General features: G+C 36.7%; 1 protein-coding gene across 2 annotated transcripts in view; it reads left to right on the top strand.

Annotated features, from left to right (window-relative positions):
- AP3B1 (adaptor related protein complex 3 subunit beta 1) overlaps window positions 1-15,229 on the top strand; it is a 357,386-nt gene that overhangs the window by 105,981 nt on the left and 236,176 nt on the right. For both annotated transcript variants that reach the window (XM_069096283.1, XM_069096282.1), the window contains exon 6: window positions 3,030-3,096. In XM_069096283.1, the coding sequence (XP_068952384.1) occupies window positions 3,030-3,096 (67 nt within the window). The remainder of the gene's footprint in view (window positions 1-3,029; window positions 3,097-15,229) is intronic.

The raw sequence follows: 15,229 nt of genomic DNA, 5'->3' as shown, positions 1-15,229 counted from the left end.
TTTAATATCTCTGCTGCTAGGTCTTGTGTGATTCTAATTGTGGCACCATCATATTTAAATTGTTTTATTCTTGTTGCTTTTAATATGCTATATTTGACCTGGGGGTTTCTAAATTTGACTATGATATTCCTATGAGTTTTCCTCATAGGATCCCTTTTAAGTGGTGATGATAGAATTTTTCTAATTCTACTTTCCCCCCTTCTCATGCTTCAGGACAATTTGCTTTAATTATTTCTTTTAGTATTGTATCAAGATATTTTTCCCCATCATAAATTTCAGTTAGTCTGATTATTTTTGTTTTCTCTTCTTTATTTGTTTGTTTTTAGATGGCATTTGGGATTAAGTGACTTGCCCAAGGTCACATGGCTAGTTTTTTTTGTGTGTGTGTTAAGTGTCTGAGGCCGGATTTGAACTCAGGTCCTCCTGATTCCAGGGCCAGTGCTCTATTCACTGCGCCACCTAGCCGCCCTATGTTTTCTCTTCTTGATCTATTCTCCAAATCAATTGTTTTTCTATGTTTCACTTTCTCTTCATTTTTTTTCATTATTCATATTTTGTTTCATTATTTCTTGATCTCTTATAATTTCACTGGCTTCACCTTGCCCAATTCTAATTTTCAAGGTGTTATTTCTTCCTTAAAATACTTTATCTTCTTTTCTAATTGGTTGACTTTCCTTTCATAATCTACTTTTTTTCTTTCATTATTCTCTCCCCCCCCTTTTTTTTCAATTTTTTTTTTCCATCTGTCATTTGATTTTTAAAGTCTTTTTTTAAGATCTTTGATGAATTTTTTTTGGGCAGGTGATCATTTGATGTTACTCTTTGGGGGTTTTCTTTACTTCAATATCCCCCTCTGAAGATGAACCTCAGTCTTCTCTGTTCCCATAAAAGTTTTCTGATTGTATTCTTTCTCCTTTGCCCGTGCATTTTTAGTGGTAATAGCTTAACTTTTGTAATCACCTCTAGCCCTGGGGAATGGAGAATGGTGCCTCTTGCACCAGATCTTCAGTTCTCCTCTTCCCTGGAACCAAAGCCAAACCTCCAACCTCCTGTAAGTGCTCACAACCTGAGGCTTTTTGCTCCCACTGCTTCTTCATTCACTATGCATCTGCTGGTTCCTTCTTGCCTCTGCTGCTCTTCACAGCACAGGTGGGTCTGGCATTTCTTGTCAGCAGAGGTTCCCTCCATCTTGATCTTCCCTATTTTCCTGGGCTCAAACACCCAACACCCCTCACTATCCAAGGGGTAAAAGTTCCTGTGGCTGGGTCTTAGGTAGCCTCTCAGACCACCTAACCCCAGTGCTTGCAGCTTGTTGTTTAAGTGGCTTGCCATTTGTTAAAGTGGACCCTAGCGTGGAGGTGTTTACTCCTCACTGGGACCAAACTTCTCCTGGGATCTTTCTCCTGATCGTCTAAAATTGTCCCAGAAAGACTCCTGTTGTGCCCCTATTCTTATTTATTTTTACCTGTACTTTTTTTCTGCCTTAAGGTGCTATTTTTTCCCTTTGGTGGGAGAAAATCTTGAGAGTTTGGAATTTTCTGACCTACTCTGCCATCTTTCCAGAATCCTCTCTCAACCATATTTCTTAAATTAAATAGATGGGCCTAGTCACCCAAAACAGGTGAAGTTGGGTAATAGTAGTTCATTTACTCTCTGAGAACCATAGAAACCTTAACATTTCTCATCATTCCCTTTGAATTGGGGTGGAGTTTAAACTGAAAAGGTGAAGTTGGTACTTTCCAGGGCCTGATGCTATTGTGTGAGTATGATCAGTTTAGCCACTCGCAATGCCACTTAGAGGTTAAGTGTGGTTTTTGTTAGGTAGCTTCCTGAAATAGAACTAGATTGTTATGTTGAAGTTCTACCAGACTATAAACTTTTTGTGGACAAGGATTATATCTTACTTATGTTTATAATTCTTCTAATATATAGCGTAGTATGTATATTTTACTCAGCAAATATCTGAATTAATGAGACCGTTATTTGGACAATGTGACAACCAATATGAAAAGTGACTAATTTTGGGAGTTGAAAATATAATCAGTATATTACTTGCATATATTTAAGTGCTGTTTTAATTTTTCTTAGATACAATTCAATAAACTTTTATTACACTAGCTACTCATAATAGGGTCTGTGGATAATAATTAAGATAAAACAAAACCCAATTCCTGTCCTCATGGAACTTATAATTGGTAATTTTGTGAAAAAAAATATGAAAGTCTTAGTGAATTTCCTTAACATTATTGCTATTTTTAATAACTTTGAGGAGTAATATTAATATTGTTGACCTGAAAGTTTGGTTAAAAGAGGCAAACAGGCTAGATGATATGTAAATTCATATTGTTTATTCCCTTAAAGCTAGCGAAACTAGTGAGCATGTACGTACATGGAGCCAGAGCTTAAATTCTGACTGACTGATAAAAGAATGACCAGCCTTAAATATGTTTTAGAACAATCCTAATCTCAGGATGACTGTGTCCCTCAGATTTATGGTCTCCATATGTGTTTAACCATACCATGGAAAAGGAAGTTTCTTAGTTGAATGAATCGTAAATACAATAAGACAAGACAGTTGACAAAGTATTGATTGGAAATTACGATTCCAGGATATCTGTGTTTCCCCTGTATAATATATGTCCATAGGAACCAAGATAAGCCTAGATATCCTGTCCTTTAGTGGTTACAAACAGGAAGAATGCTCCTAATAAGCCTTGTCTGGTCTTAAAGTTGCTGACACAGAAAAGGGCATTTTTAGAGCAAAGCATGTCTAGTTGATTAGTTCAGGCTTTGGCCTTTATTGGGGTTTAAATGATCTGAAGTGATTGTCAGTATGCTCTTGATTGAGGAAAATTTCATTGTCTTCTCTTGAATCTATTTCCTTTGCTGCTCATTTCTGACTTTTCTGATATTTTCTGTATTGATTTTGCTACTGAAATTTAATAGCAGGGAATCATGTCAGCAACTTAGACCAGAATGAGAAAACAACTATTTAATAAGAGTAATATTTTATTTCTTTTTGTGTTTAGCCTTGATCCAGAGCAAAAAGAAATGTTAATTGAAGTAATTGAAAAACTTCTGAAAGACAAAAGCACAGTAAGTAAGCTTTACTTAACAATAATACCTTTGTAGTATTAATAACAATTATTTTCTGAGGTTTTAGAAAGAATTTTAATGTTAATCTTGTTCTGTTTTTAAACTAAAAAAATTTTCATTAAAAGATGTTTTGTTTGTATTTTATTTATGTTTATTTTTATGCTTTATGTTTAGACACAGAAAATATGCTAACAAACACCTTAAACCTCTCCCAAAATAGGTTCCCCAAAACAGTTAAGTGAAAAAGCACCAAATTTTGTCATTTTATCTGAAAGGACAGGTTACTTTCCACTTTAATAGCTAACAGCTTTTTTTTGAAAAAAGTTAAAATGATAGCTTTTGCTTTTTTACTAATAAATACAGTTACTTCCCAATATACCTATGATGCCATTTAAGTGTTCCCTTGTAATAGAAAAAGTTAGGCACAGTTACTTGATAAACCATCATATTTAAGAGCTTGTGCAACATTCTGTGCTTGTAGCCACTCACATCTCCACTTAGAGAAGGGCAATGTGTTTTATTATATATTCTCTAGGACCAAGAATGACTAGTCAGTACAAACAATCAAAGTTGAAATGCCATTTGATGTGATTTTCATTTGTATTTTAGTTGCTACACTTGTTCTCCTTGTTAGACTTAATTCCCTCAACATCATTTTATACAGGTCTTACTGTGCTTTTCTGAATTCCTCATATTTATCCTTTCTTGGGTGAAATTGTATTTATATACCAGTTTCCTTAACTAGTCCTTAGGTGTTGGATAGCCACTTTGTTTCCATTTCTTTGGCGATACAAAAAAGGATGCTTATTAATATGTGCATCTGTGGGGCTTTTCTTTCTCTTTGAGATAATTAGGGATATACCAGTTAGTGGGATTGCTCAGTCAAAGGGTAGAAACAATTTAGCAACTCTTTTCATGATTCTAAATTGTTTTTTAGGCTGGTTGGAACAATTTAAAACTCTTACCTCAATTTAGTAAAAGCTTTTTCTATTGCCCCTCCAACTATGGATTGTCATTCATCATTTTTGCCAGTTTGCTGAATCTGAAGTGCAACCACAGAATTGTTTTATTTAGCATTTTTTTTTATTAGTCAGCAAGAATTCATTAAATGAATACCATGTTTTAAGCACTGTACTTATTAGGAGGATACCAAGAAAGACAAAAACAAACATTCCCTGCCCCAAAGGAACATACAGTCTAATGGGAGACACAACGTGTAAATAACTAGGCACAAAGGTACTATATCCAAGGGTGAAAGTAACCTGAAAGGGGAAGGCATTACCAAATAGAGGAACTGAGAAAGAGCTTCTGTAGAATGTGAGATTTGAGCAGTCTTGATGGAATTCATAGAAATTAAGAGACCCAAGAGAAGGGGCAGAACATTCCAGGCATGGAGGATCATGCAAAGATGGGAGATAATCAGTATTAGATAAATTGCAAATAGGCCAGGATGAATGGCTTGTATAGTGCATGGAGACAGTGAGTTGTAACACTAAAAATAGGAAGTGATCACATTATAATAACTTGAAATGCAAAGCTGCAAAGTTTATATTTGATTCTAGAGATGATTGGGAGCGCCTGAAGTTAATTGAGCAGGATGGTGACATAGTTAGACCAACAGTTTAGAAAAATGATCTTGGCGACTGAGTGGAAGATGGATTGGAGTGGAAAAAGATTTGATCAGGGATACAAGTTACTGCAGTATTTCAGGAGAGAGTTGATGAGGGCTTGATCTAGGATGGGGGTGACTATTAGTAGAGAAAAGGAGGCATGAGGCATATATAAGAAATGTACCGAAGGTAGAAATGACAAGATTAGACAATTAATTGGATATATGGATTGAATGAAAGTGAGGAGTTGAGGATGACACTAAAATTGTGGCAAGGATAATATTGTCATTGACAGTAATGAATTCATTCAAAATTGAAGAAAGCTTTGAGGGAAAGATGAGTCATAGTGAGTTTGAGATGCTCATAGGACATCCCGAAATGAATGTCCCAGAGGCAATAGGAGATATATGACTCTAACTCAGTAGAGAGATTAGAGGTGGATATTTTGGTTTTGGAATCATCAATGTACAGATGATTAATTGAAGCCATGAAAAAAGAGAGGGCCCCAGGAGAGAACCTCTAACTCTAGATAGAGAGTGTGACATGGATGAAAATCCATCAGTAGAGAAAAAGAAGGAGCAGTTGGATGCAAATGAGGAGAATTCAGAAAGAGTAGTGTTGTGAAAACTTAGAGAGGTAGGAGCATTGAAAAGAACAAGATGCTGTCAAGTGCTGCACAGAGGTTAGGAAAGATCAGGATTGAGAAAAAGCCATGCAGTTTGGCAATTTAGAGAACATTAGTAACTGGAGAGAATAGTTTGTCACATGATGAGGTGAGAAGTCTGTTTGCAGAGACTATAAAAGACAGTGAGAGGAGAAGTAGTAGTACTAATCTTAGATGACTTTTCCAAGGAGTTTAGTCTTGAAGGAAAGGAGAGACTATCACTATCAAGGATGGTAAGATCCGCTGGGGGTATTTTCTTTTTTAAAGAATTGAAGAGACATAGACATGTTTGTAGACAGCAGGGAAGGAGTCAGTAGAGAGGGAGAGATTGAAGATAAGACAGTGAGGATGGGGGTAGAGACAATTTAAGAAGAAGTACAAAGGGGTGGGATCAAGGGTGAATTGTAGAGGTTGCCATAACTAGAGGAAGACCACTTCTTCATCTAATCCTGGAGTGAAGAAGGAGATAGTGGAAGAAGAGCTCTGAGGGAGGGGGAACTCTTATTTAACAGGTTTTTTTCAGGGAAGTATGAGACATGCTCCTTGTTTAAGAAAGTAAGGTTCCCTGAGAGAGTTGAGGGGAGATGAAAAGGTTTGGAACAACCACTAAGAACAGTGGGATTACAGATCAATTAGAGAAGAATAGAATGTTTATCTTGCTGCATTGAGGGCCCAGTTGAGATTAAATAACATAAATTTGTGGTGTACCCAGTCAGCATGATTTCATGATTTCCTCCTGTTCTGTTTAGCAGCATTTGAATAGGAGCAAAGGAAGTAAATCCTGGCACTAATTTTAGTGTTGGGTCTTGACAGGGTCTGATTGGCTAAGGGTTCAAGAGACTGAAGTATGGAGAAGAATGGACAATTAAGATGACTTACTAAAAATTGGGAAGGTATAGACAGGAGTGATGGCCTGAGAAAGAACTGAGAGGTACAGGAAATGGGGATCATGATGAGGATGAAGACTACGGTTGTAAGTCATATGAAAAGTTGAATCATTAATAATTTTGATCAAATAAGGAAGTTTCAGAGTTCATACCCATGGAAGTGGAATACATAGACAAAGGCAAGATCAGGGCTATAACCATCTATGTATAACTAATCTATGGATGAGTAGGTTGTGGGAATTTGAGGAACTCAGAAATTAAGGTATTAGAGGGAACATCAGTATATATGTTGAAGTTTCCTAGTTTGAAGATAGCAAGAGGGAAAGACTGTGTGCCAGTCTAACAACTACTGAAGAAGGAAGGAGTATGTTCTGGGGGGTCAGTAAATAAGTCAATTATATCTGGATTGGCTAATAAATTTGCTTATTGTAAAGCTTAAAAGAGGAGAGATTTCTAATTGATGGTGATCAAGGGAGAGTCTGGAAATAATACTTTGGGGAGAATATTCTGACTCTCCTGTCATGACCAGTGGGTCAAGGGTATGAACAAAAGTGTGACCAATAAAGACCGACAAGAACAGCTCTGTAGTCAGGAGGGTACCATATCTCAAGGCTAAAAAGATAGAAGAAATGAGAAGGAAAGAAGCTCAAGATAAAAGGAGGTTTGTAATTTTGGAAATAGGCATTCTAGATAACACAGGAAGAAATGGGCAAACCTGGAGTGAGACATTAGAAAGGAGTATGCTTTGAAGTGGTTAGGCCTGAGGGAATGGAAAGACAAAATTGGGGAATGTGACTTATGCATCAGTCACTTCAGATTAAGGATGACATGAACATAATGGTGTGAGAGTATGCTAACCATTCAACAGTGTGTCTAAATAAATCGTAAGTGGTTGGACAAAAATGTTTAATGGTATGAGATCCTGGTGAGTAGTCTAGGGTGTCTTGCTTATCTTACAGAAGGTACTGGGAGGCAGAAGAAGTAGGAAATCTTGTCCCAAGGACAGTCCCCTGGGGTTGGGACCTATTGGGAAGGGGGAACAGTGATCTTTCTCTCCCCTCACCCCACTTTAGGTACAAGAGAATTAATAGAGATTTGGAATAGGCTTTTTTAGGTCATTTGCATTTCTTTTGAAAACTATTTTTTCTTAACCTTTGGTCACTTATCTATTGGGGTATCTTATGTATTTGTCTCAGTTCCCTATTATTTTATCAGAGATATTTGCTATAAAGAATTTCCCCTTATTAGATTATATCTCAGCTTGTTCTGTTTACATTATTGTTTATTCAAAAAGTTTAAATATTTTTATTTTTCTAGACCTGAACTTTCATTGGTATAGGGAATTCCATGTTGAAGAAACTCCATCTATAAATTCAGATTAGCGGGTATTCTATAACTTGAAGTTTTAGTGAGATGCTTGGGAGAGTAAGAGATGTAAGTGGTTTTGTCAGGGTCATAATGTGTAAGAGTTGAGATTTGACACAGGTCATCCTGACTTTGAGGCTAGCTCTTCATCCACTGTATCTCTTTAATTTTATGTTATTAATAAATGTATCTTTTGACTTTTATGATCTCTTCTGTCCTGCATTTGGTAATGAATTATTCCCCTAACCATAGATCTGAAGGCTCTTTCTGTTGTAATTTTTTTTGTGATGTTTCTTTTTATGTTTAGATTATGTATCCATTTAGTTCTTAATCTGTTACATGTGTATAATAAGACTGTTATGATGTATAGTAAGATCTAAACGTAGTTTCTGCCAAACTACTTACTTTCTAGGTAGTCCTTATCTAATAAGATAGGAAACGTATTTACAAAAGTGAGTTTTATGAAACATCCAAAGAATGATTAATTTCAGTATTACATGGTTTATAAAAATGTTTATAAAAATATTTATAAAAATATCAAACTCCTTCAAAGAGACAAATATCATTCTAGTATCTAAACCTGGGAGAGGTAAAGTAGAAAAAGAAAGCTATAGGGCAGTAGCTGTAATATGTATGGTTACAAAGATTTTTAGTAAACTCTACCAAAGAGGCTACAACAGCATAGTAAAATAATTATAACCTGTCACCTGATTGAATTTAAGCAAGAAATTGAAGAATTGATTCAATATTAAGAAAATTGCTATTACATTATGCAATATATTAACAATTCTATATGAAACGGAAAGGTAGTATAGCATGTTTAGTAAAAAAAACTTGCTTTAAAACCAGGGAAACCTGGGTTCAAGTCTTCCCTCTGCTTTTATGACCCTGGGAAAATCATCTAATCTCTTAGGGTTCTAGTCTAGGAAATACCCTACAACTCTAAATGCAGAGAAAATACTAACCTGCATTGGTAGAGTGAGTTTCTTCACCTGACAGTTCTTGTGCCAGTGAAATCTCAGGTTTGTTCCCTATCTCTAAGTACAATGGTCAAGAAGAACAAAATGCTTTTTAATCAGTGGCATCACCTGTACTCTACTGGGGGTGGATGGGGAGGAGGGCAGAGGAACAAAAATATTATGCTCATGCTAAAGCGAATAATAAAGCTTTTTGTTTCTTCACATTGGAGGGAGGGACCATAATGAGTGATCTGCTTAGAGGCAGGACAGGTAAGGGGTCATGCCAGTCCTCCCCATCTCTCCTTTCCTCTTCGCTATAGGAAAAGTCAGGGAAAAGAGAGGGGAGATAAGTCCCAAGAACAGCTGTTAGTTTTATGAGTAAATATCCCTCATTATCAAGCAAGGTTAGGCGAGAGAAAGGTGGGAAGGAACTTGCACCTGATAACTCCAGATGTTGTCATCTCACTTGCTACCCCAGTTTTGTTTTTAAAACATTAAAATCAATTTTTAAATGATCCCCAGCCTTGCTACTCAGCAGAAGCAAAGGAAGTGCTCAGAGAGCATCTTTAACCTTGTATCTGTGGGTGGAGCCAGCATATCATGGAGAGGACAAGAAATGGAAATACATCAGAATAAATAAACTTTTTTACAATAATGGTATATGATTTCCATCTAAAAATAAGAGTTGTCATTATCTGTAATGGAGACATAGTAGAGGTCTTTCCATTAAGATCAAAGGTAAGCTGGGGTATCATTTGGTATGGCTCTAGAAATTCTAGCTATACAACAACTAATGTGCAGGTCTGACCATGGCTCCCTTGCTACTAAGTAAACTTGAGTGGCTCTTTATTGCTTCCAGAATCAAATAGAGAATTTTCTTTTAGGCTTCTAAAGCCCTTTGCTGCTCGTCCCTCCTTGCCTTTCCAGTCTTCTATTTAACTCCCTTTCACATACTCTACCATCCATTGATACTGGTTCCTCACACATGATACTTCACCTTGTTCACTTTCTGTTCCTCAGACTGGTAATGCTTTCACATTTGTCTCCTGGCTTCCCCTGGCTTCCTTTAAGACTTGGTTCAAATCCTACCTTCTGTAGGAGGCTTCCTCGATCATAGTGTGAGCTCCATGACTCCAGAGACTGTGATCTTTTTGTCATTCTTTATATCCCCAGTGCTTAGCAAAAGTGCCTAGCACATGGTAAGTTTTAATAAATGCTTGCTGACAGATTGACTTTACTAGTATGGTAGTAATAAGTAGTAGTAAGTTTGTCAAGGCTTCACCTGTAAATGAATCTGGTTCAGTAGTTTTTTTCTTTTGCAAATAATTTATGGTTTGCTTAGTTTCTCTTTCTGAGTTTAGACTATTAGAATTTTCTCTTTAATGTTTATTAAAAAATAGAGTATAGTCATGCTTTGACATTTGTGGATTTTGCATTTGTAGTTTTGTTTATTTGGGGATTGGCAATCAATAATTAAATGAGATTTTTTCGAGATTTGAGGTATGCTGCAGAAAATTGTAGATGATGTATATATGTAATGAAAACTAAAAAAATTTTAGTAAGTCATACATGCTATATGTTATTAATCTGTCTTATAATTTACTACTATAAGTACACATACATAAATTTACTATAAACATAAACACATAAACATATTTATAAACTATAAATTTTGTTAAAAGTTTCTGTGTGCTTAAGAATTATGGCCTACACACTCTCTTTGGGGAAGCCTCTTTGTCTCTCTACCATCCAGATTTAGTCATGTGATTTTCTTCTGCAGTGATGGTTTTATTTTGCCCTTTTCTTAGGAGAAGTAAATTAGTGAAAGCTGTTGCTGCTGCTACACTGGCAGCTACAAAGATTACATAGTGTGCAAGGTACTAGTTTCTCTTCCATGGAAACCACAACTTTTTTAATGTGTGTAGTGGGTTGTTTTGCTTGTTTTGTGTGATAAATAAATATGATCAGAATTATTAAAAATAAAGTTTTGGAGTTGGGACCTAGGGTTATTTATGGTTTTTCACATTTGAGAATGTGGAACCAACCGCATTTTTTTTTTTTTTTGGAGGGCAATTGAGGTTAAGTAACTTGCCCAAGGTCACACGGCTAGGTTTTGTGTTAAGTGTCTGAGGCTGGATTTGAACTCGGGTCCTCCTGACTCCAGAGCCAGTGCTCTATTCACAGTGCCACCTAGCTGCCCTGTCCAACCACATTTTACTTTTACCTAAGTTTTCATTTTTTTTTTGTTGACATAATTCATGTCTGATATCAACATTCCATTCACATACACTATCTATTTACCTATTCCCTAGTATATTGTCACCCAGTTCATTTCCAGATAACTAGGTGGTTCATTGAATAGGGGCCTGAAGTCAAGAAGACTCATCTTTCTGAGTTAAGATCTGACCTCAGACACTTATTAGCTGTGTGACTCTGGGCAAGGCACTAAATCCTGTTTGCCTCAGTTCATCATCTGAAAAATGAGCTGGAGAAGGAAATGGCAAACCACTCCAGTATCTTTGCCAAGAAAGCCCTAATTGAGGCTCACAAAGAGTTGGACATGATTGAACAACAACTTCATTTCTGGTTCTTTGGTAATGCAAAAAATAATTTGAGCAAATTTGAACAAAGGAATTTGAGAAGCAGACCCAAGAAGCAGAAATGTTATATAAGCCAAAATAAAGGGAATATCCTAGAAAAAAGGCATTGGTTGATGGTGTCAGTAGCTATAGAGAGGCATGGTACAATGTGGACCCATAAAAGCTGTGGGATTTAGTATTTACAAGATTGTTAGTTTTCCTTGGAAAGAACAAATTAAGTTGAGTAGTAGGATCACAAGCCAAATTGCAAGGGGTTAAGAAATGAGTGGGAGGCAAGGAAAAGTATTCAGCAAGTATAGATCAACATTTCTAGAAGTTCATCCATGAAAGGGTGATGGGAAAAAGAGGATCATAGCTGGAGAAAGTGTCAGGGCAAAGTGAAAGCATTCACTCATTCATTGACTTTTTTGAGACAGTGGGTAGGATCTGGGTATATTTGAAGGCACCAAGGAAGAAGACAATGTCTAAAGAGAGATCAAAGATGAGAGAAAGAAAAAAAAAGGGAATGGTCAAGGGGACAAACTTCTAAAAGAATTGAATAGGATCAAGGTCACCTCTTTTATGTAAGATAATTTACCCCCATTCTACCTCTCCCTTTCTCCTTCTCCCAGTGCATTCCTTTTTCTCTCCCCTTAATTTTATTTTTTTTACATATTCCATCATATTAAACTCATGCTCATGCCCTCTGGCTATATATACTTCTTCTAACTGCCCTAATAAAGATACAGTTACAAATTATGGATATTATCTTCCTGTGTAGGGATACAAACAGTTTAACCTTATTGAGTAACTTAAGTTTTTCTTTCCTGTTTGCCTTTTTATGCTTCTTTTCAGTCTTGTATTTGAAAATCAGAATTTCTATTTATTGCTGGTCTTTTCATCAGGAATATTTGAAAGTTTCTTATTTCGTTCTTTTTCTATGTCCATTTTTCCCCCTGCAAGATTATGCACAGTTTTGTTTTTTTTTTTGCTTTTTGGAGGGCAGTTGGGGTTAAGTGACTTGCCAAAGGTCACACGGCTAGTTTTTGTGTTAAGTGTCTGAGGTCATATTTGAACTCAGGTCCTCCTGACTCCAGGGCCAGTGCTATACTCACTGCGCCACCTATCCTCCCCGAGATTATGCACAGTTTTGCTGGTTAGTTTATTCTGTAAACTGTGCTCCTTTGCCTTCCAGAATATCATATCCCAAGCCCTTCAGTCTTTTAATGTAGAAGTAGATTCTTTCAATTACTATTTTATACTCTGGTTCTAGGATATCAAGGCAGTTTTCCTCGACAATTTCTTGAAAGATGCTATCCAGGCTCTTTTTTTGTTCATGGCTTTGATTTACTCCAATAATTTTCAAATTATCTCTCCTGGACCTATTTTTCCAGGTCACTTGTTCTCAAAATGAGGTATTTTACCTTTCTATTTTTTCATACTTTTGATTTTGTTTGATCGATTCTTGATGTCTCATAGTCATTAGCTTCCATTTACCCAATTTTGATTTTTAAGGAATTATTTTTCTTCAGTTAGCTTTAGTACCTCCTTTTCCATTTGGATGATTCTTTTCCATTTGGATGATTCTCCTTTTTAAGTTGTTTTCTTTTTCCATTTTTCTGCTTCCTTTTCCAAATTGTTAGCTCTTTTTTCATGATTCTCTTGCATAACTCTTATTTCTTTTCCCAATTTTTCTTCTGCTTCTCTTGTTTGATTTTTAAAATGTTTTCTTGAGCTCTTCCAGGAGGAATTTTTGGATTACCAGTTCATATTTCTCTTTGAGGCTTTACAGGTAGGAGTTTTGACGTTTTTATCCTGATTTTTTTTGTTTTGATCTTCCTTGTTGCCATAGTAGCTTTCTACGGTCAGGGCTCCCCCCCCCCCCATTTTTCTAGCCTATTTTGTAACTTTTAAAGTTGAACTCTGTTGCAGATGTACAGGGAGCGCTGTCCCAAGCCTCTTGCATGGATGAGTGGGAGTATAGGGGTCTGATCACTGACTTTCTGTGTAGGGACCTCTGGGGTCGGTGACTCATAGCTGCACTAGGGTCACATGGCCTATCTCATCCAAGGCTTCTAGGCCTAGCAGTCCACTAGTCTGTCACATTGGGACTGGAGCCCTCACAGCTGGTCCCCTCTGTTACTGGCCTGCTGTGCTGAGACCTCAGTTGCTGATCCATGCTGGGGCTAAGAGCCTCCTGCTGGCTTGCCTAGATACCACCTGCACTGGCTGCTTCCCACTTTACCCACATGAGACAGACCTTTCCTGTAATCCTTCTAAGTTATCTTGGACTGGAAAACCATTTCATCCTTTTGTGGGTTCTTTTGCTCCAGAGTTCATTTTTGAAGTGTGATTTAAAGTTGCTTTGAGGGAATTTGGGGAGAGCTCAGACAGCTTCCTACTTTTTCTCTTACTATCTTGGCTTTGCTCAAAAAAAAAAAAGGTTTATTTTGCAGATTTCAACATGCAAGTAGAGGGAAACTCTATAGAGATTGTTCAACACTATGCATATCTGGAGTAGATAGTAAGAATAATAAGTAGGGTCCAGAGTTGAACATGAGGAGAAATTTTGGATTGTTTTGGGGATATTGCAGAGCTCTTTTACAAATCCCCCATTACCAAAAAAGTAAAGGTCTATCTTTTTAAATTTTATTTATTTTTCAAATAATATTTTATTTTTCCCCAATTACATGTAAAATAAAATTTTAACATTTTAAAAAAAGTTTTGCATTCTGCATCTTTAACCCCTCCCTTAGACAGTAAGCAGTCTGATATAGGTTATACATGTGCAATCATGTAAAACATCTCCATATTAGTAATTTTATAGAAAAAAACTTGAACAAAAAAAAGAAAGAGAAAAATAATATGTTTCTGCCTGTATTCAGACGTCATCAGTTCGTTGTCTGGAGGTGGATAGCATTTTTCATCATGAATCCTTTGGGATTGTCTTGGATCATTGTATTGCTGGGAATACATAAGTCATTTACAGGTTTCCATAATACAGTATTGCTGTTACTGTGTACAGTGTTCTCCTGGTTCTGCTCATTTCCCTTTGTATTGGTTCCTGTATGTCTTGCCAGATTTTAATGAAATCATCTTGCTCATCATTTCTTATAGCACAATAGTTTTTCATTATAATCATATACCACAACTTGTTCAACTCCTTTTCCTCAACTCAATTCCTCAAATAATGAATATCCCCTCAATTTCCAACTCTTAGCCACCATAAAAAGAGCTGCTATAAATATTTTTGTCCAAATAGGTTCTTTTCCTTTAATTTTTTTTTCTTTTTTCATCACAAAATTTTGAGTTCCAAATTTTCTCCCCATCTCTCTCCCACCCCAAGATGGCAAGCATATAGATTACCCCTTGCCTCAGTCTGTCCTCCCATTCCCTCCCTTTCCCCCTTCCTCCTTACTTTCTGGTAGGACAAGATGGATTTCTGTACCCCTTTGCCTATATATCTTATTTCTGAGTTGGATATAAAAACAATTTTCTAACATTTGTTTTTAAAAATTTTGAGTTCCAGATTCTCTCCCTTATTCCGTCCTCACCCACCCTTATTGAGAAGACAAGCAATTCAATATAGGTTATGCATGTGTAGTTATGCAAAACATTTCCATAATAGTCATATAGTGAAAGACTAACTATATTTCCCTCCATCCTATCCCACCAACCATTTATTGTATTTTCTCCTTTGACCCTGTCCCTTTTCAAAAGTGTTTGCTTCTGACTATCCCCTCCCCCAATCTGCCCTCTCTTATCCCCTTGTCCCCTACTTTCCTTTTTTTTTTTTTAAGCAATTGGGGTTAAGTAACTTGCTCAAGGTTACACGGCCAGTTATTATTTCTGGGTGTGGTGCTGAGTGTCTGAGCCCGGGATTTGATCTCCAGGTCGTCCCAACACTGGAGCCGGTGCTCTTACTCGCTGAGCCACCTGGCCGCCCCTAAAATGGTTTTTTTGTTTGTTTTGTTTGTTTTTAAGCAATCGGGGTTAAGTAACTTGCTGAAGATTACACGGCCAGTTATTTCTGGGTGTGGTGCTGAGTGTCTGAGCCCGGGATTCGATC

This window comes from Petaurus breviceps, unplaced genomic scaffold, assembly GCF_028583685.1.
Source record: "Petaurus breviceps papuanus isolate PSGF00001 unplaced genomic scaffold, PetGlider_PUasm1.0 229, whole genome shotgun sequence".
NCBI lineage: Eukaryota > Metazoa > Chordata > Mammalia > Diprotodontia > Petauridae > Petaurus > Petaurus breviceps.
The sequence above is the reverse complement of the archived record's forward strand: the minus strand, read 5'-3'. Positions and strand labels throughout refer to the sequence as shown.